We start from the raw sequence: 27,790 nt of genomic DNA on the forward strand, positions 1-27,790 counted from the left end.
GGTCTTGGTGCCCAGCATTGACCCTGAAAAGTAATTACAACTGTACTTACAGATAACTTGATTTTCCTCCATAGGAGAACATTGCCTGGTTTTTGCCAGAAATTCTTCTAAGTGTCGATTTTTTAAACACACAAATATTCCTTAAAACTCGCCTGTGTAACAAAAACGATTTCTTTCAACTGTTTACAGGAAATGCACCAGGGGAGGATCCAACCCTGAGTAAGAAAATCATACGTAAAGTAATTGAAATTGCATTTACTTAAAAATTCCCATTGAGCTCAATGTTAAGTTGTGTTTGAATTGTGTTGCCTATAGCAAAAACTGTAACTATTGCATTTAAAAGCATATTGCTTATTGAAAGTACTCAACTAGAGCATTTCATTCTGAGAAAGTATTTTGATACCTACTTGTGGTTCTAAAATAAAACTATATATTTTTATATACAAAACAATTGGCCTAGAGTTCAGTTCTTGAGTGTGTGAGACCATTTGCTGACTGAGCGTGTACAACAAATGCTTTACACTGTCCTCTGATACTGCCTTACTACTCGACCAAGCAGTTTAGAGAGTAAGGTTATATCTAACTTTAGCCTCTGCCAAAACTCTGAGGACTTTGCACACTGAACCTTACTTTGGTGCAGTATATACAAAGCCACTTTCTTACACTATATAAATGCAATTACAATAAAATACATTACCTTGTAGACGTGCGAATACATCTACACAATAGTGTACGGTAACAATAGTGTACGGTAAATTAGTGTGGTGTAGACCATGTAGCTGCTTAACAAATGTCAGCTAGGGGAATGTTACCTAAAAAGGGCATAGATGCTCCTATTTTAGGAGTAGAATGTGCTCTAGGAGGTATAGACAAAGTTCTTTTGGCATTAATATAGCATGTTTGGCTACAATTAACAATCCACCTAGGTATACTAGATTTAGAGATCGGTTTCCATTTGTGAGGTGGAGCAAAAGCAAAAAAGTAATTTTATTTTGCGAAAATCTTTTGTTTTATCAATATCATCCATGTAGAGCTCTTTCTGCTACAGAATCAGGCAACACAACTGATTGGTTAATATGAAAAGCAGAAACTACTTTTGGAAGGAACTTTGGGTTAATGTGAAGAAACACTCTGTCTTTATGGAGTTAGAAGAATGGTTCTTCTAAGGTTAGTGCCTGAAGCTCACTGACAAGTAATAATGAAGTGATCGCTATCAAAAAAGCAAGAATACAAGAAAGGAACTGAAGTGGACAATTGTACAATGGTTCAAAAGGTGAACCCATAAGTCTTGTTGGGACAATATTAAGGTTCAATGCAGGTCCTATTTTTGGTTGTATCACTCTTAAGGCCTTCCATAAAGACTTTATTTACTGGTACTTCAAATAGGAATAAATGTTGTCTATTTTGAAGATATACAGCCACTGCTGCAAGGTGTAGCTGTATGGATGTCTAGGCAAGGCATGCACGCTGTCGATGCAATAGATAACAAATATTTTGTTGTACAAAGCATCTAATGGGTCAATTGCCTTGTCATTACAATTGCTCTTTCTTCCCACAGGATAAAACTACTGATGGAAAAAAGCACCGTGTCCACTTTTTACATTGAAAGACAGAGATATTGCAAAACATTTTACTGCAAAAAAAGTATCTTTGGTACTAAGAAATAAATATACAATAAGTGATATTTTTACAAATCACTGGTCTTGGATTTATTCATTGAGTGTGTGTAATCATTTCTTGCCTGTGTGTGAAACAAATGCGTAGCACTGCCCTCTGATAAGCTTAACTGCTTGCCCACACTACCACAAAAGAGCATCACTATCTACTTTAAGCTCTCTAAAGCCTCTGGGGATCCACTGGACTCTGTACACTATACTTTACTTTGGTATACTATATACAGAGAACCATTATCCAGTAGGTGGATGAGGTATGTTAATACTGTGCTCGGCCCTTGGTTCTAGCCTCTCGTGGTGCGTGCAGTAACGGATGTATCCGATCCAGTTGGCTGTGTTGCACTTGTGTGCTCTGTCTTCATGCCTTCCTCAGGATCATCTCTGTTGTACTGGGGGACAGTTGAAGGTGTCCTAGGTATTCAGGAGCCATGCTGTCAGATTGAGTGTGGCAGGTGTCCTACTCCATCACTTCTCTTGCGCGAGTTGGTGTTGAAGGTTGGCTCCAAGGTTTGCATGCAACAGTGTGCTTTGTTTGAGACCCGTGTAGCTCTCTAGGTTTGTGCCGAACTTCATTTGTAGAGTCTCAACCTCAACGCAGAGGTGGCTTTCAAGTGTCTAGAGATACTGCCTTTCGGTACCTTGGTTACCCTCTGCCGTTTGCCTTCTCAGTGTGTCTCCTCACTCTCTCCACGGCCTCGATCCTTTCAACATCGATGAAGTTCTCTTCGGTCGCCGACTCAGCCTCCTCAACATTACCCTCCTCATCTTAACTGGAGAGGTCTAGGTCCTTGACAGAGTCCTAGTTTCTCTGGGCGTAGGCAGTGGCATGGTGTGCCAGTCACTGTTTAACTCTTGTCTTCAAGGTCTTCGGGCGCATTCTGCGCAGGCCTCGCAGGCTTCTGTTCTGTGATCCTTCGGGAGACACTGCACACCTTGTGGGGGATCCCTCTGTGCAAACTTGTGTTGGCACTCACGGGATAATGTAAAGGAGGTGTTCTCTATGCCTCTGAATTTTCCAGCCAAGTAGTGCTCTCAGGCATGGTCTCCTGTAAGGGTCAAGAAGGCTCCCCTTCTCAGTTCAAGTGCTATGCTTCCCAGTGATCTTCAGTGTTTCTTGGTGGAAAAGACGGTGTTTTGAAGAAATTCTTCAGAGCTCCTCATCAAGACAGCAACTACACACTGGAACTTCAAGGGCACATGTCTGACATCACACAGGAGATGGACTTTTCACCAAATGGTGGTAGATGAAGCCCATTATTGTAATTTAAAAAAGAAAAAAGCAGCCAGACACAACAAGATTCCGGATCCAACCACTAGACAGCAGAATTAACACATAGCATGTGAATCCAGAAAAGGATTCAAACTGCAAAAACTGCAGAAAGACTTTAGGACAAGTCCCCCCAAAACGCTCTAATAGCCGTTAATATGTCGGCAATAGATTTCTGCCATTATGGCAGTGTCAAAAAGTCTATGAAAGTGGAACCCAAAGAAAAAAAAAATCAACTGGTAGCTTTAAAAAAACAGTTACAAAAGCATTCCTCTACAGGGAAATTAATCATGTTTTCACTATCTCATGTCAAAAGTTAATGCAGATATATCACTTTCAAATGTTGTTTCTCTACGACATTGAACCATTTCCTTTGCAAACAAGTCATGTAATGTACAAGTTACTTACCTCCGGTAATGATGTATCTGGTAGAAACGATTCTAGCTGCAGATTCCTTAACATAGAATTATCCCCAGGCGTGACACTGGACCCGGAAAACTTTCTTGCCCAGCATTCTCTGCGCACCGGGGGGGCGGTACCTCGCGACTCCGCCCTGACGTCTTCCGCAGCCGTGACGTCAGCGAGGTCACATAAGCCCCACCCCGGCGTGCTGACGTCAGTTTGCTTCGGAGAACTATCCTGCGCCACAACGTGGAGCCATCACAACAAAACTGAGGAGAGCATGGGAACAGTGTGCGAAAAAAAATCAGAGAAACAAAAGAGAGAAACAAAAAGTGAGGAACAGCACCAGTTGGCACAAAGGTACCAGAAGGCTATAGCAGCTAAGCCATAGCAGGCAAAGAGCAGAGCACCACTCCGATAAACAGTGCAAGCCAAGCCGATAGCACCAGTTGGCACTAAAATACCAGAAGGCCAGAGCAGCGAAGCCCCTCAGAGGAACAACCGTGCAAGCCAAGGCGATATCCATCCTGGAGGCATAAGCATGTGAAAGTGCGGTAACAGAAAGAGAGAATCAGCAACCACAAACCACACAGTGAAGGGCCACAAGCCCGGAACAGAGGAGCAACAGCAATCGACCCCCAGACTGCACCGGCAAGGAGGGTCACATCCCGTGAAAGGAGCAGGAGGCCAAAAGACAGGCAAAAGAATCCCCAGTGTAGACGACCGCAAGGGGATCAGAAACTCCCAACAAACAGAGGGAAAAAAGAGCAAAAGTAGGCCCCTACACTGGAGAGAAGCCAGCTGGAGGGATGAAAAGGCACGCAGAAACCAACCAACTCTGTATCGAAGGGAAAAGGGGGGGGGGGGGTGTACAATCAGCAATACCGGATAGCCTGACCGGAAGAGAGCAAAGAGAACACCCACAGAAGACAAGCCACCAAGAGGGAGGCGAGTGCAGAAAACAAAGCTGAGGGTCCTCGCAGAACGGGGAGGAAGGGCAGGTCGTGAAGGAATCTGCAGCTAGAATCATCTCTACCAGATACATCGTTACCAGAGGTAACTTTTACATCTGATAGAGACCACTAGCCACAGATTCCTTAATGTAGAATAGATACCCTAGCCATACCCAGAAGGGAGGAGGGCCTGCGAGAGAGCCTCCCCAACAGGAGACACAGGGCCCCAGCAGGGGACATGTCACAGGAACAAGAAGGGAAGGCCAGGAGAGCCCACGCCCAATTAAGGGAGGGCCGCCCAACCCCCCCGCAGGGGCAGACAGTGCCCGGAGAAACACAAGGAGCAAAAGAAGCACCTCAAACCCCAGGGAGAAGAGGCAGGGCCCACCAAAATAAGCACACGCAGTGATGGGGAACAGCCAAACCCACCTCGGGCGCAAACAGCGGACAAGGTATGAACCGCTCCCCCGCAAATAGCGCAGGCGCAAGAAGAAAAACAGATGCACAAAGCCCCAGCGGAACCAGAGGCACAAGGGAACACAGTAAGGGCCCCAACGGTGGACCAGAACAAGCACGCAGGCATGCGCAGCAAGCAGCAGGCACCACCACGAAGCAGCGCACCAGACCAAGCCAGGCGCAAGCTGAAGACAGATCAGGGAGGGCCAGGACACACCAAAGGGAGGGGCCGTCCCCGAAACACACACACTAACCCACAAAAGAAGTGGGGCCAGGCAGAAGAAAATGAGAGGACGGGCCAGACCGTCAACTAGAAGACAGCAGCCAAAGAAAGCCAGTCCCTCGGGAACACCAGATAGAGGACCAGGCCGAATCCCCAGACAGAAGGGCGGAAGCGCCACAACACTACACCGCAGACAGCAGGCCAAACCGGGCAAGCTGGGCGCAACGCAAGCCGCGCTAAGACCAGAGCAAGAAGACCGCTACAGCGATCTACCGTAACGCCAAGGAGAGTAAGGAACCCGCAAAGGATGACCACACCACCCCAGCACATGACAGCTATGTAATAGCTACATGTGAGTATCAAGGACCCCCTGTGGAATATGAATTCATATCTTTAAAAACTTTAAGTGAAAACCAAACCCTCACAATTAAAAGTTGTGATAAAGGTGGAGGCATTGTTATCATCAACTCATCTGATTACCAACTGAAGATGTTCAGTATGCTTAATGATGAGACTTTTTATTCCAAATTAAAATCCAATCCCACTCAGAACATCATACAAAAAATTCGGCATATAACCAATCAAGCATTAAATGTAGGTAGTATCACCAGAAAAGAATATGACTACCTGAATACATCTAAACTTAAAACCTCTTGCATATACGGAGTCCCAAAAATACACAAAAACATAGAAGACCCCCCCTACCGCCCTATAGTCTCCACCATAGGTACCCCCACAGAACCTGTTTCTAAATATATAGACAAAATATTAAGACCTTTTATTCCACTAACTGAAGCCTATATTAAAGATACAGGAGAAATGATACAACAAGTAGAAAATATCAGATTCAACCCAGATACAGATTTATTGGTAACTCTAGATATAGAGTCTCTTTATAGCAACATACCTCAGAAAGAGGCTCTAGAAGCAGTCGATTGGTTCATAGATAAATATAACATCCCTTGCTCCAAATCGTTCATTCTAACAGGATTACACCTAATCTTATCTGAAAACATCTTTGAATTTGGGCAACAATGTTACCGTCAAACGAAGGGAGTCAGCATGGGTGCTTCAGTAGCGCCTTCAATAGCTAACATCTATATGGCCCACTACGAAGAAAAACACATCTATAACGAAGTAGCACCGTTCTTTGAGTCTGTTTCCCATTGGTCCAGATACATTGATGACATCTTTTTTGTCTGGACCAATGGAGAACAGACTCTTAGGGAATTTCTGTCCTGGTTGAACGTCACAGATGTCAATCTTAAATTCACTGCCAACATAAGCTCAGATAAAGTAGAATTCCTAGACATCTGGATCAGACATAATACAGGAAAATTAGAAGTTGACCTCTTTGTGAAACCAACAGCTAGAAACACCCTGCTGCACTTTGAAAGTAATCACCCTCGTAGTCAAAAACAAAGCATTCCATTCTCTCAATTTCTAAGAGTGAGGCGTAATTGCACAAATCTCTCAGATTTTGATATTCAAGCAACAATCATGAAACAGAAATTTTTAGCAAGAGGTTACCCACATCGCCTTATAAGAGAATCATACAAAAGAGCCCGTTTTTTCGACAGAGATCACCTTTTCAATAAAAGCAAAACCAATACTAATCAAAAACTAGTTTGCATCACCAAACATTCCAGCTTGAACCAACAAGTTAAACAGATCATTAATTCCAACTGGCACCTCTTGAACTGTAATTCAGATCAGAAAAAGATTGACAAACCAGTATTCGCCCACCGTCGAAATAAAAACATCAAAGATTTTATAGTACATTCTATATTCACCCCTAAAGAAACAAAATCCTCCTTTGTGCAAAAAACCATTGATGGTAGCAATCCCATCAAAGGAACTATACGCTGTACCATGTGTAAATCATGTAACAATATACTGGAAGGAGAACACATGACATTTAACAATGTCACCATTAAAGCACAAGGCTTATGGAACTGCAAAACTCAAAATGTCATCTATTTGCTCCTCTGCCCTTGCAATTTAGGTTACGTAGGAGAGACATCTAGAACCATTCAAACCAGATTAACAGAACACCGATCAGCAATTAAAACTATGAAATTGACAGCACCTCTAGTTAAACACTACACAGACTTCAAACATAAACCAGATGACATCCGATGGCGAATACTAGAAAAAAATCAAAATCTCAGACACAGAAGGTGGCCAAAAAATCCGAAAGAAACGAGAAGTTTATTGGATTTTCAATCTGGACACATTTAAAAATGGTTTAAATAATGATTTACCTTGGGAAAACGCTATTACTTAAGATCCCTTAGTGATTCTGATTTTCCTCACTGCCTTCTGCATAGTTCATACACCATCAGAATTTCCAAATAAGTTTTTTACAAGTATTATTTACCCCTATGCCTTATATACATTCAACACACCATACGATCTTTCATTCAGCTTCATCATTTCCTTATTATCATTCTAGTCTGTGGACTCATTATACATGTCATCATTATTATTTACCTTTTTGGCCCCCTTTCAGCCATTGGGACATTTCCTTATTATCATTCTAGCCTGTGGACTCGTTAGACTTGTCCGCTTTACTATTTATCTTTTTGGGCCCCTTTTCAGCCATTGGGACACTTACATCTTTGTTTTGTTTTACTTCTCCACAAAGCAATTCGTATACAAGATCACATGGACCAATCACACACCACCATGTGTCGTATTCAGTTACCTTATCCAATCAGAACCGCTCATACAGGTTTGGCTACACACGTTCCATCAAAGCCGTTACGTGATTCCGCGATTTAACAATCTCCGCTTATTTAACGGCTCACAGCGAGTTTATCCCTTTATCGCATCATACCACACTTTGACGAGCGGAAGCAACTTTTCAATCGAGATTTTGATTATCCGGTAAGCGAACTAATTCTTTCCACGCGCTCCCCTTTTAATATCCAATTCTTAATTTCACATGTTGTTTGACTATCTTTTCTGCGCTTCTTTGCCCCATGTTGCAACAGATTAGCGAGACCTATCCTGGTAAGCGCGTCTATATATTTATCTATACCTTTTTCTAATCTTTGTTACATTTATTTTCACCTAACTCAGTATTCCCCCTCTTTTTCTTTTTAAGCATAATTATATGCGTGTCTCTAAAGCTCCGACATCATCGTATTTGTATACCTACTATCTACACGCTCTGCCGTACTCAAGCATTTATCAGAATATCAACTGACATATTGAGGTAACATCAATTATTCCAGATCCAGTTATATACTCATGAGACAGCTCTATAATATAGAATCTCACTACAGTTTTCTCACTCACAAGACCCGCATGTATTTTGGAGTCTACCTAGTACCAGCTGGCAGTTATTCGTAACAGACACCCTTTTCCCTCTATGTACATACTTTTCGAGCTTAAGTGTTATCCTACATAAAATCATTACTCATTATTACTGCTATTTAATATCCTTACTCGTACATATTAAGATAGTACTGGTGTTTTTTGAACACTACATCACAGATGTTTCCATTACCTTACCTTACTTTTTATCATCCTTAGAGTCACAAGTTTTATTCCCTCTCGCTAACTATATCTTTGGAAGAAACATTACGGTGTGACTTAGGATCATCATTTTTCAGACCCACGGGGTTGAAATCGAATAAAAACATCCCCTTCCTTACTAAGAACCACCGAATAAACAAGTAAATACCCTATTCTTTCATTTTCTTTATATCAATATTTTGACTTTAATTTTTCCCGTTAATTAATATATTCGTTTCTTTCACTAGAAAATAAAGGATCCATACACTTAACAGGAAGAAATCATATCCCTGGTCGATATTGTCCCCATATACATATGTCATTGATCCACCTTTGTTACCCACATAAGTAAGAAACATAATTATTATTCCAGCTCCTTCCCTATCCCCTTCTTCTTTTCTCCTTTTTCATCACGGGTGTTTTACATACTTACAATCATGAAGAATGCTCATAGATTATAGACTCATTGGGAATAAATTCATTATATTCACTATCACATCTTTTCTTCTTCCTTTTTCTTCCTTCTTCATTAACTTTACTTTTAATTCTTCTGCTTTTTCCGCTCATAATTCCTCCTTCTTTCTTTAACATCTTTTCCTTGTTTTCTTTTTCATATCTTTTCTTTCTTTTTCTTCATTTCTCTCTTTTCTTTTCTTTCTTTCTTCCTTTTTTTCTTGTCATATCACGTTAATGAAACTATCAGATGCATGTAATTTTCGAATTAAAAGAACCTTTTTTCAGACAAACTCAGCATTGTAATATTAAAGTTGTAGCACAGAATGGTATGTTTAATAATGTTTGTTCTCATTAATTATTTAGATCTGTTGTGGCTACTCCTGACGAAGGCACCCTGTGCCGAAACGCGCGTCGTGAAGATATTTTATGTTCTGCCACTACATGTAACATATCATTGAACTGTATTATTGTAAATTTTAATTTTACTGTATATTATCATCTCACTATATGTGATGTTTTTATCTTTTCCCCTTTTTTAATTAAAATTGTGAACTACATTATTTGTCTGCTCTACTATTTCTGTGCTTATTAATTTGAACTATTAGTCGTATATGCTTGCCTGGGAACTATATTTTCCATTGTGAGCTATGTAATAGCTACCAGTACCCCACATAGGGTATGCTACGTCCCAAGAAAACATGGGAACACCTCTTAGGAAAAAATTACGCAGCAGAGGACAAACAGAAAAAGCATGTGGGCAAAACCGCAGAAGGCTTGCCAAGCAGCCAATAAATAAGACACAAAAGGCCCAATACCAGGACCCATACAGACTTACCAACAGCCAAAACCATAAGGCAAACAAGCATTGGCATAGCCAATAGGTCTCGCTTTTGGGACCTTATAAGTGTTTAGCCATGCAACAGTTGAATAACTAAATACTTATAAGGTGTCAAAAGCGAGACCTATTGGCTATGCCATTGCTTGTTCATTACTGCTCTGTAGTAATGGCGGCACCCGTGCTTCAGCTTAAACGTCTTAAGTGAAAGTTGGGTACAGAGATTGCTTCAATAGTAAATAATTGTCTATTTCTTTACTTTTGAAGCAATCTCAGCACCCGACTTTAGCCTAAGATGTTTAAGCTAAAGCACAGGTGCCACCATTACTACATAGAAGTAATAAACAGAATAAAAAGCAGCAATGGCTCACGGAGAACATCATCGCGGCCGTGCAGGCGCAAAGTGATGGCGATCAAACATCAAAGCGGCCGTGAAAGTGATCGCAATCAAGCGCGGCGCCCACGCACATGCACTGTAGCTCTAGGCTGGCCATGGTAGCACTTTGAGCTCTCACAAAAATTCTCGCCAGACCAGCGCATGCATTGGGTCAGGCGAGACCTAAAAAGGGGGGCTGAACCAGCAGCCAACAGCACCGAAGGGCCAACCGAAGGACCCTGAAGGCACACCAACCACACAGAATACACAACGGGGCTACTTGTTACTAGGCCCCAGAAAACAATGGGAGAACACCTCCCAGAACACAGACCGACCTCCAGGTTCACTGAGGAGGAGGACGACGACGAAGCCCTGCAAGGAACCTCTGAATGGCAGAATCTGCAGGGGCGTGAAACAAAAGAGCGCCATCGAAGGGGAGGTCAACCAGCCGCTCCCTAACGTTCTCAGAGAAAACACTATCCCACAGCCAAGCAAGGCGATGGAGGGCCACTGAAGAAGCCAGGGTGCGACCAAGCGCCTCAGAAACATCCAGAGCAGAGCGAAAAATAAACGCTGCCAGCTATCGGCCATCCAACACATGGTGCAGCAGATCAGCGGAGGCACCCTCCTAAGAAGCTGAAGACAGGATGGACTCCACCGAATCCCACAAGCAAGAAGTTGCTCTGGCCAACACACATAGCATGTTGAGCGCCCACAAGGCAGCACTGCAGGAGGCGAAGATGCTGCGCCCCCTTGAATCTAACCACTGGGCCTCCCGCGACGGGGGAAGACAACACCAATGGCAAGAAGGGAAAGGCAATCTGCAGAAGAGGGCCCCTGGTAGAAGGGTGGAAGGAAAGGCAGACAGGATCATGCGGAGCAGGACGGTGGCGGTGCAGAAGCGGCTGGGGCACCAGGTCCCCTGTGGGAGGATGCCCCCAGGCCCCCAAGAGAGAATTATGGAGAAAAGCTTCGAAAGGAAGAAGCAGCTCCCATCCACCAGAGCCCTGATGGAGAACCTCCAGCAAATGATCCGCGGGTAAATGGGCAGCCGGATCGCCCATGCGCAAAATCCCTGCGGTCGTGGAGACAGCCCGGGCGAAGGCAGCACTCGCCTCCGTAGGGCAACGCGGTGGGGAGAGCAATTCCTCTTTGGGCGACGGCTGTAAGCTAAGCAGGTCGCCCCCCCAGAGGAAGAAAAGGCCAAGCTCGAAAAGGGGGTGCGTGCAAGATGAGCACATCTTGAAGCCCGAAGGCATTTGCACACGGTTCCCAAAAGGAAACGCACAGCATGAAAAGGCGGCCTGAAAACAGGCGAGGAACACGATCCGGATCCGCGTTGCACGCGGAAAAGAAGGAAACTGATGTCAGCGTGCCGGGGTGGGGCTTATGTGACCTCGCTGACATCACACCCGCAGAAGACGTCAGGGCGGAGTCGCGAGGTAACGCCCCCCGGCACGCAGAGATACTGGGTAAGAAAGTTTTCCGGTTCCACTCACACCTGGGGATAATTCTACGTTAAGGAATCTGCGGCTAGTAGTCTCTATCAGATTAAAAGTTTAAAGAGACACCTTGTCAGATGCCAAGTGTTTGAAAAACACCAGTTACCAAACATTTCAACCAACTTTAGGTATAATGTCTCTGGACTAACAATGGAGGAGGAACATGCTTTGGAATCTTTTGGTAGTTTTAGTATGCCGATGGATTGTGTAGACGTTCATCCACACCTGCCATGATGTTGCGAGTCCCAAACTGAGAAACCACCTCAAAAGTATATTCAGGGTAAATCATAATTGTGAGAAAGTGGCTCTGTATATACTGTTCCCTAATAGGTACAGGGTGTACAGAGTCCACAGTCCCCCAGAGGCTGATAGAGGTCAAAGTTAGGTATGACCTTACTCTCAAAAGTGGTAGCTTGGTCGAGCAGTAAGGCAGTACCAGAGGACAGTGTAAAGCATTTATTGTACACACTCAGTCAGCAAATGGTTTCACACACTCAATAACTGAACTCTAGGCCAATGGTTTATATATATAAAATATATGCTTGTTTTATTTTTAGAACCACAAAGGGGGGTAAAAATATACTTTCTCAGAATGAGAGGTTGAATATAAATACTTTTGTCTAAAGCAATAAATGTGTGTAAACAGTCACAGTTGGTTGCAATAAACAATCCTATTTTCTAAACATAACAATGCATTGAGCTCAATGGTAAATTCAGGTTATTTGTAATAAATTACTTTTCAGATTACTTTTGGAATTCCAGGTCTGGCTCCTAGATCCAGCCTTGGGTCAGTATTCAGAATCAAGTGATGAAATTCGACTTAATAACTGTAATGATTTTTAAATAATATTTAGCTATTTCAAAAGTTAGCACTTAGAAAATATTTCAAAGGAAACATTCAATGGATCTCTACGGCAAGTAATTCAAATTGCAGGTAGAGTACTTTATCGTTACTTTAGTAATCCAGGACTGGGTACCTAGACCCAGGACTGGGGTCCTTATCAAAAACAGGTAAGTAATTTCGTTTGCAGAAATTGTACGATTTTAAAAGAAAATTTCAAATTTGCAAAAATAGACACTTAGAAGAAATTTCACAGAAAAGCAGACAATGGTTTCCTATGGGAGAAAAATGAGTTAGAGGTAAGTATAGTTGTGAACACTTTTCAGGGTCAGGGCTGGGCACCAAGATCCAGCACTGGGAGCTCACCTAGGAGCAGGTGAGTAAATTCGTTTTTGTCACTTGGCTGATTTTTGGTGAATATTTGCAGTTTTGAAAAGTTCACACTTAGAAGATTTTTGAAGAAAAAGCCAGTCAATGTTACCCTATGAGGAAAATGAAGTTAGCGGTTTAAGGGTAAGTACTCGACTGGCAGAGTTGAAATTCCGGGCATGGACTCAGGGGTCCCCCAGTGTCAGGTAGGTACAGTTGGTTCACCCTCAGCGGTTTCAGGACGGCCGGGTGCAGAGAGAGTTAGGCCCAATGTTATCCTATGAGGGATAGGGGGGCCTTGGTTGGTGGCTGCTGTCTGGCAAGCCACGCGGCTGTGGGAGCTGGGCTCCTGGTCACTTACTCAGGGCAAGTGGGGAAGTAGATTAGTGTAGAGAGGGCACTGCCAGGGCCACTCGGGCGGCTGGGTGCAGGGTGCTTTTGAGCCTTCGGGTGCTCAATGGAAATCAATGGGAATGTTCCGGTTAGGAAAAAGGCTGCAGGCTCGGGGACGAGGATGTTTCAGGTGCCACCACCACTTCGAGAGGTAAGTTGGGTAGTTGTAGGTTAGGTGGGTACCCCGGGATTGGGCACAGGGGGCCGGAGGGCGCCGGGGTGCCTTTTGACATCGGGAATCTTACCCTCTGGTTGATCGCGGTTGGGGTGGCACTCGGTTCTGAGGCTGCAGGCTTCTTCCGGGATGTCGAGGGGGGGTCCTTGGGTGCCGGACTCGGGGTCACAGTCGCCGTGGGGTCGTCCTCAGGGTCTTTGTCCACTCCGGCACTGGCCAGGCTTGGCTGGTGCAGAGTGTGTTGGGTCCACGGTTCCGGGCTACTGCCAGGGGTTAAAAATAGGTTTCTTGAGTAGAGCCTCTACTCATGGGAGTCCCAGGGGCTTAGAGCCAAAAGGTAGCCAGGTCCTCCGGGGTTGGTGAGGTTGCTGGCCACGAGAGATGCCGCGCTGGTGCAGGTTCGAGAGTCGACAGGCCGGTAGGGCTGGGGCCAAAGCAGTTGGTATCTTCTTCTCTTTTTAGCAGCTGCAGGGCAGGTCCTTGTTCTTCTTGCTCTTCTTGTAGTTTTCTATCTGGAATCTCCGGAAGGAAGGTTCAGGGTGCCCCTAAATACTAGATTTAGGGGCGTTACAGGTAGGTGAAGGCCAGGGACCAATGGGTCCTGGTACTGGGGTGGGTACACCCCCTATCCTGCCTCTCTCCTGTGGGAGGGGGGCAGTAGCCTAATCCTGATAGGGTAGGGCCTCCCATCTTCAAGATGGCGAGAGCCCGGAGATGTGCTTCACCTCGCCTCCCCCACCTGAGGGGTGGGGTGGGCAGGCTGGCACATCCCCTGTCCTTGTATGGGGTTTCCGGCCAAGCTTCCCGCCAGAGTGGGGGGTTGCAGTGGCCTGGGGAAACTCCAAATGGCGGCCTGCCTTTGAAGCTTCCCTTTGCTCATCCTGGGGGAGGAGATTTCTCACCTCACCCAGGATGTGCATTGTTGCAGGCCCGGGAGAGCAGGGGCTCTCCCACCCAGGGGTCCAGCAACGTGTCTGCTGTGTGGCAGCCTGGGCAGCCTCAGAGCAGACGTGGATTGTAAGTTAGCTGTAAGGGGGCATCTCTAGGATGCCCTCTGGGGTGCTTAGTACATTAAATCCTACACTGGCATCAGTGTGGGTTCAATGTGTTGAGAAGTTTGATACCAAACTTCCCAGGCTTCAGTGTTGCCAATATGGTGCTGTGGAGCTCGTGTTTGACAAGCTCTCAGCACCATGTACTCTTAAATGACAGCACTGCACTTACAGTGCCCAGGAATGGACCCGGGTACTGTAGGGGCACAGGGCTCCTGCTCCTGTGCCCACACCATAGGCGTAATGCACCCAGCTAGAGGGGTGGCTGACATATGCCTTGGCAGTGTAGGTGATGGGCATGGTACACAGTGATGTGTGCCATGTCGACTCTTTGTTTTGTCCTGCACCCAGACACTCAGCCTGCAAGGGCAGTGTGTGTGTGTAAGGGTACAGGGCCTCTGAGGGAGGCACAATGAGTGCTGCAGCCCTTAGAGGCCTTCCCTGGCCACAAGGCCCTGGGTACCTAGGGTACCATTGTGAGAAAGTGGGTTTCTGTTGCAGTAACCCCCCCCCCTTTTGCCTAATAGCTGATGCACTTTTCCTTGGTGTGCCCTGGGCTCCTGCCAATCAGGTGCCCAGGGCCTGTGTTCCTTCCCTAAAATACAAACTCCCAATTGGCAAACCCTGGCCACATGTCAGCCCCTAGTAAATGGTACCCTAGGTACCCAGGGCCTTGTGACCAGGTAAGGCCTCTAAGGGCTGCAGCACTCATTGTGCCACCCTCAGAGGCCCTGTACCCTTACACACACACACTGCCTTTGCAGGCTGAGTGTCTGGGCGCAGGAAAAAACAAAGAGTCGACATGGCACACATCTCTGTGTGCCATGCCCATCACCTACACTGCCAAGGCATATGTCAGCCACCCCTCTGGCTGGGTGACTTATGCCTATGGTGTGGGCACAGGAGCAGGAGCCCTGTGCCCCTACAGTACCCAGGTCCATTCCTGGGCACTGTAAGTACAGTGCTGCCATTTACAAGTACATGGTGCTGAGAGCTCGTCAAACACGAGCTCCACAGCACCATAATGGCAACACTGAAGACTGGGAAGTTTGGTATCAAACTTCTCAGCACATTAAACCCACACTGATGCCAGTGTGGGATTTAATGTACTAAGCACCCCAGAGGGCATCTTAGAGATGCCCCCTTACAGCTAACCTACAATCCACGTCTGCTCTGAGGCTGCCCAGGCTGCCACACCGCAGACACGTTGCTGGACCCCTGGGTGGGAGAGCCCCTGCTCTCCCGGGCCTGCAACAATGCACGTCCTGGGTGAGGTGATAAATCTCCTCCCCCAGGATGAGCCAAGGGAAGCTTCAAAGGCATGCCGCCTCTTGGAGATTCCCCAGGCCTCTGCAACCCCCCACTCTGGAGGGAAGCTTGGCCGGACACCCCATACAAGGACAGGGAATGTGCCAGCCTGCCCACCCCACCCCTCAGGTGGGGGAGGCGAGGTGAAGCACATCTCCGGGCTATCGCCATCTTGAAGATGGGGGGCCCTACCCTATCAGGATTAGGCTACTGCCCCCCTCCCACAGGAGAGAGGCAGGATAGGGGGTGTACCCACCCCAGGACAAGGACCCATTGGTCCCTGGCCTTCACCTACCTGTAACGCCCCTAAATCTAGTATTTAGGGGCACCCTGAACCTTCCTTCGACAGATCCCAGATTTGAAACTACAAGAAGAGCAAGAAGAACAAAGACCTGCCCTGCAGCTGCTAAACAGAGGAAGACACCAACTGCTTTGGCCCCAGCCCTACCGGCCTGTCGACCCTCGAACCTGCTCCTGCTCCAGCGCGGCATCTCTTGTGGCCAGCAACCTCAAAAACCCCGGAGGACCTGGCTACCTTTGAACTCTGATTCCCTGGGACTCCCATGAGTAGAGGCTCTACTCAGAAACCTATCTCTAACCCCTGGCAGCAGCCCGGAACCGCGAACCCAGCACACTCTGCACCAGCCAAGCCTGGCCAGTGCCGGAGTGAACAAAGACCCTGAGGACGACCCCACGGCGACTGTGACCCCGAGTCCGGCACCCAAGGACCCCCCTCGACATTCCTGAAGAAGCCTGCAGCCTCAGAACCAGGTGCCCCCCCCAACCGCGATCAACAGAGGGTAAGATTTCCTGACACCAAAAGGCACCCCTGCACGCGGCGCCCTGCGGCCCCCTGTGCCCAATCCCGGGGTACCCACCTAACCTACAACTACCCAACTTACCTCTCGAAGTGGTGGTGGCACCTGAAGCATCCTCGTCCCCGAGCTTGCAGCCTTTTTCCTAACCGGAACATTCCCATTGACTTCCATTGAGCGCCCGAAGGCTCAAAAGCACCCTGCACCCAGCCGCCCGAGTGGCCCTGGCAGTGCACTCTCTACACTAACCTACTGCCCCACTTGCCCTGAGTAAGTGACCAGGAGCCCAGCTCCCACAGCCGCGTGGCTTGCCAGACAGCAGCCACCAACCAAGACCCCCCCTATCCCTCATAGGATAACATTGGGCCTAACTCTCTCTGCACCCGGCCGTCCTGAAACCGCTGAGGGTGAACCAACTGTACCTACCTGACACTGGGGGACCCGAGTCTATGCCCGGAATTTCAACTCTGCCAGTCGAGTACTTACCCGTAAACCGCTAACTTCATTTTCCTCATAGGGTAACATTGACTGGCTTTTTCTTCAGAAATCTTCTAAGTGTGAACTTTTCAAAACTGCAAATATTCACCAAAAATCAGCCAAGTGACAAAAACGAATTTACTCACCTGCTCCTAGGTGAGCTCCCAGTGCTGGATCTTGGTGCCCAGCCCTGACTCTGAAAAGTGTCCACAACTATACTTACCTCTAACTCATTTTTCTCCCATAGGAAACCATTGTCTGCTTTTCTGTGAAATTTCTTCTAAGTGTCTACTTTTGCAAATTTGAAATATTCTTTTAAAATCGTACCATTTCTGCAAACGAAATTACTTACCTGTTTTTGATAAGGACCCCAGTCCTGGGTCTAGGTGCCCAGTCCTGGATTACTAAAGTAACGATAAAGTACTCTACCTGCAATTTGAATTTCTTGCCATAGAGATCCATTGAATGTTTTCCTTGAAATATTTTCTAAGTGCTAACTTTTGAAATAGCTAAATATTATTTAAAAATCATTACAGTTATTAAGTCGACTTTCATCACTTGATTCTGAATACTGACCCAGTGCTGGATCTAGGAGCCAGACCTGGAATTCCAAAAGTAATCTGAAAAGTAATTTATTACAAATAACCTGAATTTACCATTGAGCTCAATGCATTGTTATGTTTAGGAAATAGGATTGTTTATTGCAACCAACTGTGACTGTTTATAACAATTTATTGCTCAAGACACAAGTATTTGTATTCAACCTCTCATTCTGAGAAAGTATATTTTTATCCCCTTTGTGGTTCTAAAAATAAAACAAGCATATATTTTATATATATGTAAACCATTGGCCTAGAGTTCAGTTATTGGGTGTGTGAAACCATTTGCTGACTGAATGTGTACAATAAATGCTTTACACTGTCCTCTGGTACTGCCTTACTGCTCGACCAAGCTACCACTTTTGAGAGTAAGGTCATACCTAACTTTGACCTCTATCAGCCTCTGGGGGACTGTGGACTCTGTACACCCTGTACCTATTAGGGAACAGTATATACAAAGCCACTTTCTCACAACCATTTACTAGGGGCTGACATGTGGCTAGGGTTTGCCAATCTGGAGTTTGTGTGGTTTAAGGAAGGAACATAGGCCCTGGGCACCTGATTGGCAGGAACCCAGGGTACACTCAATCGAAGTACATTCAGCAATTTAGCAAAAAGTGGGGGCATACCATGCAAGAAAGATGGCACTTTCTCACAATAATGCTGTGTGTGATGTGCAATTTAAAGATTTCATTGTCCATTTTCGTATAAACGCCATGAAGTCACTTGCTGTTCTGTCTCAAATTAGCGAATCCCCCTTCTTCATTATGGCCTCTTAGCTCCTTTTCTCCAATGACTCTGAAGAATTGTTTTACCTGGTGCACTTTAGAATTAAGGGTGCTTTTAGTGTAGGGAACCTGACAACTTTAATAAATAGCTATGATACTAGCGGATGAGGAAATAATCCTCAGGCAATGTGGCCCAGTGCTGGCCATCTTACCTTTTCTCCATGTAGTGCTGCTTCTGGAGCCCCTCCACATCCTAATCCTTTCACATCCTCACAGCCAACACCAGAACCATAGGCTCCTGAGTATTAAGAGCATGTTGCAAGCTTTGTTTTTGCAACATGTGCTTACTAAGGTGCTCTAATGTTGCCCGGTAGACACAGACACTTTGGTTCAGTGATCAACAATGTAGAAGTCTCTACTATAAGCTACTCAACGTTAAAAAAGTAAAATTCTGTAAAAGGCATGGGTCTCAGAAGGACCTTTAAATTGCATTATAAGTATCCAGTACGGCGGAGGTAGAAGCAGGGCTCCCCTAAAGCTCCAATGCCAAACTGACCATAAAACCCTTGTGCAAGTCAATTGAGGTAGAGTCCGTAAACCACTGCCCAGTAATGGTGGTTCAATGTTTTCCTCTACTTAAATGTTTAAAGAAATTTAAAAAATATATTATAAACAGTTAACCTTAGAACTAGAAATGACTGGGATAGTGAAGCCCTCAATAAAATACACTGGGCCAATCTATTAGAAAAACAAGATATCCACCAGTAGGAAGCTGGCACTTTATGAGATATATAAAAAATCTGCTTTGCATTTTAAATTCAGCAGCCCTTTGAGGATTGTCACCCAAGTAAGACTCATTAGCAGGTCATCATTAGGCGGGGGATGTTAAACATTCTTCCCGGACAGGTTATTGTTCTGGGTCTCGTGAGAGCATTGGCTCTCCCCCTATGAGGCCAGAACAGCATCTTGGATGACAGGCTGGCAGAAACCAGTGGCTTGAAGGTTTTTAAGGGGGACCTCTAATGTGCCTTCTGTGTGCATGTATTGATGAATCCAAAAATGGCATCAGTGTGGTTTTCCCAATCTGAGATATTTGGTATCAAACATCCTTATTTTCATATAGCTCGGAAACTCGTTTTTCACCAGTGTCCAGCACGCTTTGAAATGGCTTGTACTGGCAGTAATAGGACTGACCAGCAAAGGAGAATATCTGCTCATGCAGATATGCCCTCACATATAAGATTCAGCACCCTGCCTTAGGGCCGTCAGGAATGCTGTAGGTGTGATTTACAAATACCACATACAGTGTTAGGGGACGTGGCACACACAGATGTGAGACATGCAGCGTTTTCACCTTTGTCTGCACCAAGGCACAGCTGCATGGCGGCCTGGCATGTGCTTGGTGAGGGGTCCCTTAGGGTGGCACAGTTTGTGCTGCTGACCTTAGGGACCCTTTTTAGTACCTCAGACCCTAGGTACTAAGGGTACCATTTACTAGGGACTTAGAGGGTGCTAAAGATTTTGCCAATTGGGGAAACAATTGGTCAGTTTTAGTGAAAGAACGCTGGTACTGGGGACCTGGTTACCAGGAACCCAGTATACTTCAGTCAGAGTTGCATCAATTACCAGAGTGTATGTGTGTTGACAGGGGATGGACTGCAAAAAAACTCCCAGTTTCCTACACCACTGACATAGAACATGATGGAAAAGCAGATTTCATGCCAATACGTAGCGAACATAAAGTTGGCACTAAAGAGACGATAAAACCATTCAGTGCAATGCAGGAAAGCATGATCTTGGAAACCTTTTAATGGATTATACTCAGAGCAAAGTAAAAAAAAAAAATCAAAAAAAAAAAATCCAAGGGCAATGCACAACATGCTGGAAATAGAGAACCCCTTTGGATGCCCTAAACAGACAGAACAGGTTTCTTTATGTGAGAACGCATTCCACAAGAAAAGCACACCCTTTCATTTTCAAAAGGGGAATATAATGGGTTGGGAAGAAAAATGCTCTATGCATCTTTAAAGTCATGTTGGATTTCTTTGCATCAGGGGAAACTTCACGGGTAAATCAGGGTAGTAAACCAAATGCGGAGGAAAAATCTTCAATTAGCATAACAGCAGAAGGAATGGGATACTGACCAATGGTACTACCACAAAAATGTCAGTCAATGAAGTAAGAAAAACGAATCTGGCATTAAACCTGATAAGTATGCTTTTTTTTTTTATTTAGATATAAAAAAGTTGCATTTAAAAATGTGGAAATTCCTATTCCTGTTTTAAAGATTTTTTAAATCCTACAAAGAGGAAATGTTCAATGTTTAAGACTGCTCATGAAGAATTGTGTTTATTTTTTTAAGTGACAGGAGTCAATTTCAGGCCGAAAAATAATTAAGACCAGTTTTTCGTTTTTACTGATTTTTTTAGATACACAGACAGAAAATGTATTTTCTGTCTAGATTTATTTTTTAAATGTGGAAAAATACTGAAAATCGGGCTTCTAGTGAGTGACTTTCCATGCTGTCTGTTGTGAATTTCAAGACTACAGATGAGCAGATAGACAGCAGGGGGAGTTAATAGATTACGATCTCTAAATACAGGCATATGTTAAAATATATTTGTAGTAAATTCTAATATTTACCTGTGGGTGTAGTGCTTTGGTATATTTGGCTGCTGAATTTGCTAAAACACGATGGGCATCAAAGTACGATTGCATGTTTAATAGTTCAATAAATGCAGAATTGAACCATTTGTTATTCCACTTATTCGCAAACCACAAAATAAATATGAATAAATACTATGAGGGCAAAAACATAAATATGGATAAATACAGACGGAAATGTAATATATATATATATATATATATATATATATATATATATATATATATATATATATATATATATATATATATATATATATATATATATCTCATTAAACCGGGAGCCCTCGTCATAATTGGGGCTCCCAGTTAATTGTTTTGTTTTTTTACAATTCGTTCTGTATTTATCCATATTTATTTTTGGGTCATTTTATGTGTATTTATCCACATTTATATTTGTCGCAAGAAAAAAAAAACGCTGAAGCTATTTTGTCACATTTATTTAAATTGACATGCACACTTGCACTAGGTTGTTATAGCTGTATTTTTTTTATTTGAGCCTATGCTAAGTGCACTTTACAAATTGGGAGCAAATGTCTTGCCTGTCCTCTAAGAAAAGATGTGTGAATTTGTGATTTTGATTAGATCTCATCTGCACCGCCGTCCGGCAAAATGTCAATGCATTACTCCCTCCTTTACTCACATTTTATCAGCCATCACAGACAGTGTCTGCTCGAAGAATATCAGGTAATGCTTAGTGTGCACTAGAAGACGACCTACTCCTTGAGGTATTGTAAATCACCAAAATATCTAAAGAATCCTGCATCTTTATCTGTACAAAATAGTGTTCTGATATGGACACTACAGAGAAAATGTAGAGTCCTTTCTGTTATTTTTATTTAAGTACTACTAATTTTCCAGACTCTGGCTGTTATTGCTAAGGAAAATTAAGTCATGCTAACTGTCTTGCTCGCCTCTCTCTGCCTCACTGTCCCACAGCCTGCATAGTCACTTAGAGATGCAGCTAGACTTAATGCGAATAGTTTTTGGAGGCATGTCTGCCCCTGTGCCCTATCACATCAACCTCCTTACCCCTCCCATACAACTAAAACAAAAGGTTGCTGGGGCTGCAGCAGATGTCCTGGGGTGTTTTCACACCTCTTAATGGACATCGGCTGCTTGCACTGCTCCAACAATTTTCCTTGTATGACCACCACTGTGAGGGGTGTTGGAGGGTCTCTGCAGACACGGCGCTCCCAGCTGCACTTGTTCACCCCTCTCCGGAAGGAAAGTATGAGGGCAGTAGTTTCAGATTTCTTTTAGCTGCCCCTGTGCACCTCTGATTTTACAGGAGCACAGCGGCGGCAGGAGCATTTGTTTTGTAAGTATTTTCCCGTTTCTATTTATAAATACAGACAAAAACCAAAATGTTTTCAGTCTGTATTTATATGTAAAAATCAGTTTGAACGGAAAACCAGGAGCCTTAGTAGTAATATATGCTTAAGACATGGAATGTAATTGTGATCTACTTACTTTGGCAAGTAGAATCCTTTGAACTGGTTCAGAATCATCGAAAACAACAAAGCCGAAGTTTGGCAGTTTTCCTCCAACTCCCTTAGTATTGATACGAAGCTCCATCACATTTCCATAAGCTGTAATAAAGCATGAGGACCAGTGATTAATTTTTCCTGAAAGCAATAGCTTCAAATTAGAGAAGAAACCACCAAACAAACTGTGAACTGAACAATGACAGTATTAGCTCCGTGTTTTCCATTTACATTTTTACAGAGTATTATCTTTCCTTGAGTATCAAATTTACAAAAGTAGCACTTAAGTGAACTTCAACTTCTTTAATTACCAACAAGTAATAAGAAACCAAATTTTATTTAGTGCCAAGCAGAGATAGATACGTGGTCCCCCCCCCCCCCCCCCCCCATGCACACTGATGACAATTGCCTTCTTAAAACTATATGCCCCCTCTCACAGCACATTGGCAAATTGGCACGACAAGTGAGGAAATCTCTAGATTGGGACCGCTTTCGAAGGAAAAAAAAAAAAGGACTCCCATTCACAGAATGGGAATTTGGGATGGTCAACGAAGGATATGCAGTCAAATAAACAATCAGAAAGAGTGTTACCGAAGGTAAGCAAGTTGTTTGTCTGATGGATACCTCTAAACGCAGATTGCTCACATTGTGAATAGTTAGCATAGCAGTACCTCAACAAGCAGAGGATCTGTGAACTGGTTCATACCAAAAGATCTGCAGGACCGAGCAGGGAAAAGTGCCAATCTCAATGGACACAACTGACTAGGCAGTAGTGCTTAAAGAACATGTGTACAGTTACCCATATAGCTGCCTAACAAATATCCAGGACAGGCTCTCCGCATGCCAACATATAGGTAGCAGCTTTAGTACAAGTGGAATTAGCCCGGAAACCTTACAGAGGCTGCTTCTTGGCCATTGGGTAGCAAATCTTAAAGCAGAGCACAATCCATTAAGATGGTCCGCTGCGGACAGCCTGCTCAGCAAACCCTATAAGGAGCTATAGTCAACACGACGTACCTTGGTGTGATCAATGTAAAAAAACAGTGCTCTCTGGGATCCAAACAAAGGAGCATCTCATCATCTTGAGGGATGAGGCAGAGCAAAGAACGTCAGGAGTGTGATAGCCTGCTGACATCAAAGTGTTACTTTTTGGGCAGAAGACAGTTGGGTCTTCAGCACCAGTATATCGGTGAAGAATGTGGTATAGGGCTGTTGGACAGAAAGCGCCTCAAGTCCGCTCACAAGCCAAGCGGATATTATAGCAATCAGGAAGACCATTTTGAGGGCAGGAGATGCACCGGACAACTGCATGCCTCAAAGGGGAGTACACATTAAAAACGTAGGAACCAAATTAAAAAACCCAAAGGAGCATCACACAGGGCTTAGGTGGAAATAAACATTGCAAACTTCGCAAAAATCTCATCACTACAGTTGGTTTAAACAGTTGATCTGGCAACTGCTAAAAAGCAGAGAGGCAGACAAATAGCATTTAATATTGCTCAAAGCAAGTTCTTGCTCGGCCAGAGACAAAAACAACAAAACATCAGGCAACTTGGTTTGTAGTGAGTCAATCTGTCAGGTGCTGCACCAAGCCACAAATGTATCTCAATGACTGTAGTAGACCGAATTTGAAGAGGGACCCCTTGCAGCCAATGGGATAACCTCAAGAGGAGGTTAACTACAAGCATAGAGCTAAAAATTGTGAAGGCATCAATGCCGCTTTCTGCCCAGCTATTGCAACAGAAGATCCTCCAGACGCACCAGCTTAATCGGAGGGCAAATGCTCATGCCCAGAAGTTCCGGGTACCACACTCTCCTGGCCCAATCTAGTGTAACTAGAATGACTTGGGTCTAGTCATTTCTGATATTCTACAGAACTCTGGGGAGGAGAGTCAGCAGTGAGAAGGAATACAGGATTCCTGAGCTCCACTCTAGGCACAACACATCTAAGGGAGAGAGTCTCCTTGTGAACTACAATGCACAAAAGTGCGAACATTGCACGTTCTAGGTGGTGGCATAAAGATCGAGCCAGGGTTCCCTCCATAAGTAAGACACCCTGTGCCATCTATGGGTGCAACTGCCATTCGTGCTCTACTAGAACTAGGCGGCCTTACAGTTCGTTTGCCCCAACATTTATTGATCCCACCAAGAGGACCACCACCAGAGAAATTCCTTAGCAGTCCAGACACTTCCAGAGGCGTAGACCCTTCTGGCACAGGACCAAAGACCTCACCACGTAATGACTGCAGTACTGCCACATGACAGAGGTGTAGGCGGAGAGCAATGGCACCAGCCTTCGTCCGATGATGGGCAGAAAGGCCTTTTAACACCCAGAGAATTGCCCTCAACTCCAACTGACAGTCAGTCTGTACAGAATGCTTTATTCGACAACTTAATGTCATAAAAGTAAACATTACATTCAAAACTACATTTCATTTTAAAAAGGAGGCCATCCTAATATCAGCTGGGTAGCCAACTCATAACAATCCATGCGAAAAAGGAACTTAGTGAGCAGGATTCAAAAATGCAAACGCGCAGACAGTGTTAAAATACAAAACTACAATTATGTTTTCCTATGATCCATCTTATGATGCTAAAGCTTTGCTAAGCATACAGTACAAATTTTATATAAAGTGCAAAGTGCAGATAAACAAGCTCATAAATTAAAATAACATGTTAGTCCTCAAGATAAAAATTCAAAGTGCAAAAGGGCAAACATATTAAAAACACAAAACTTCACATTTCTTTCCCTATAATACATCTTAAAGTGCAAAAGGTTTTATAGAGTACAAAGTGCTAAAAAATATATACTCCAAACGGGGTAAGCTACAGAAATTTCGTTCCTAACGGCCATATAGGGTGCCAAGAGCTGCTCTACATACAATATAGAAACGTTACATAAAGTGCTAAGTGAATAAAGGACAAACTCAAAATTTTAAGATGATCTCTAAAATCTTAACACATTATGGGCCTCCATATAAAACAAATTTGAAGCCTTAATATCAGTTTTAAAAAAACATTTTTTTCCTACGCCCAATGGCTCCAGTTAGGAAACTTGCCACTCCAAAACAAACCAAGGGGGATGCTAACATCTGAAGATACAGTAGGGCTGGCTTGGTTTGGACAAAGTGACAATCTCTAAGCAGTGGTAGTATACATTTCTTGCGTAAAAGGACATAATGATCACAAAAAAAGACAATCAATAATATCCTGTTCAGAAAAATTGTCACACTGACATGGTTTCAGAGTGTCAGGTTTGGAAAAACCCTGAAGTACAGATAAAAGCCAATGAGCCATCTGCAGACGAAATCTTGTTAAGATAAAACGATGGAAAGGTTTGCCAACTAACTGATGTGGAGTCAAGCTTGCCCCAGAGACCAAAAGCCTCTGATCTCTACCTCTTCCAGATGGGACTCTCAAACCCAGAAGTGATGCATCTGTTACCAGTTTCAAATCTGAGAGGGTTACGGAAAGAGGTCTGCCACTGACCCAATCGCAGTTCACCAACCACAACTGCAGATCTTCAGTTTCCTCAGAAATGCAAATGCAATCTGACACCCCCACACCCTCCAAATCCTGATGTTGTGCCAACTGGGACTTCAAATCTCATTATGGAAGCAACATTTGCTACCAGCAAGGTGCAGGAGCCCCAAAATCCGTGCAGCCTCGGTGTCATCCGCACTGGAATCCAGGCCAGAGGCAGAAACATCTGGATCATGGTTGAATGTTCTGGAGTCTCCACTCCAGTAGAAAGGCCCTAATCTGTACTGTATCCAGAACAGCTCTATTGAACAGGAGCTTCTACAAAAGAGCTAGGTGTTACTTCGGCACACTGATAATAAACCCAAGTGATGTTAGGTGTTCTGTCATGAGGAGGTGGTTGACAACTGACTGGTGCAAGTCTGCCTTCAACCGCCAGTCGTTGAGGTAACCCGCGCTGGACCTCCAAAGGTGTGCTGCGACCAACACCATCATTTTCGTGATTAACTGAGGGGCACTGGTGATGCCAAAAAGTAGCACCACAAACTGAAACTGATCCTAGCCCATTATGAAGTGCAGGCAGCGTCCAAGTGCCTGAAGCATGGTGATCTGGAAATAAACATCCTTCAGGTCCAATGCCACGTTTCAGTTGCTGGGATATAGGGACAGTCTAGACCTGGGCTTGCGGGGGCATCTTGAATTTTTCCTACTGCAGGAAGTCATTCAGAGGGTAAGATCTAACATGGGACAAAGGCATTCATCATTCATTGTCACAAGGAAGTAGCAGGAATTCTTTATTTTATTTACAGCATTTAAAAATCATACTATCACCGTGCCAGGACAGAACAGCTGCAGCTAGGTGACAATGAGATACAATGTAAAGTTACTTGAGGAAAAAGGAATATGCTACTTACCAGTATGCATCTGTTCTTGGCATGTAGAGCTGCAGAGCCACACACTAAGGATAAGATCGCCATCTGGTGTTGGGCTCGGATGATTGCAGGCGGTTGTCTTCAGAAGAAGTCTTTGGTCACGAGATTGGAGACTCCTCCTCTGGACAACTGTGCGCATGGGCATCTACTCCATTCTCAGATTGTTTTTCCCCATGATGGGAAATGATTGAGTGTGTAAGAAGTAAAGAGAAAGGATGTCCATGTGTAGTGTCTAAGTAAGACAATGCTGGAACAGATACAGGTCCCGGGGAGGAGGGTGGGCGTGTGTGGCTCTGCAGCTCTACATGCCAAGAACAGATGCATACTGGTAAGTAGCATATTCCGTTCGAGGCATATGAGCTGCAGATCACACACTAAGAATAGACTATATAGCAGTGTCTCCCCTAGCGGTGGTCACCTGTATCCGTTGCAGCAGTTTGGAATAGAGTTTTTAGGACAACTTGGCCTACTGAAGCTTGTTGTTTGGATTGCACATCAACACAGTAATGCTTAGTGTAGGTGTGTGTAGTAGACCATGTTGCTGCTTTGCAAATGTCTTCTAAGGGAATGTTCCCTAAGAATGCCATAGAGGCCCCTATTTTACGCGTGGAGTGCGCCCTAGGGGGAACGGTAAGAGTACGTTTAGCTTTTTGGTAACATATTTGGATACATTTGACTAGCCATCTGGTGATACCCGATTTGGAAATGGGGTTGCATTTGTGTGGTGGAGCGAAAGCAACAAATAGTTGCTTGGTTTTCCGAAAAGGTTTTGTTCTGTCGATGTAATAGAGCAAGGCTCTTTTAA

General features: G+C 44.4%; 1 protein-coding gene across 4 annotated transcripts in view; it reads right to left on the reverse strand.

Annotated features, from left to right (window-relative positions):
* The window catches only part of G3BP2 (G3BP stress granule assembly factor 2), a 265,334-nt gene that overhangs the window by 21,092 nt on the left and 216,452 nt on the right, over positions 1–27,790 (reverse strand). For all 4 annotated transcript variants that reach the window (XM_085635242.1, XM_085635228.1, XM_085635234.1 and 1 more), the window contains one exon: positions 22,560–22,678. In XM_085635242.1, the coding sequence (XP_085491368.1) occupies positions 22,560–22,678 (119 nt within the window). The remainder of the gene's footprint in view (positions 1–22,559; positions 22,679–27,790) is intronic.

This window comes from Triturus cristatus, chromosome 2_1 (assembly GCF_964204655.1).
Source record: "Triturus cristatus chromosome 2_1, aTriCri1.1, whole genome shotgun sequence".
NCBI lineage: Eukaryota > Metazoa > Chordata > Amphibia > Caudata > Salamandridae > Triturus > Triturus cristatus.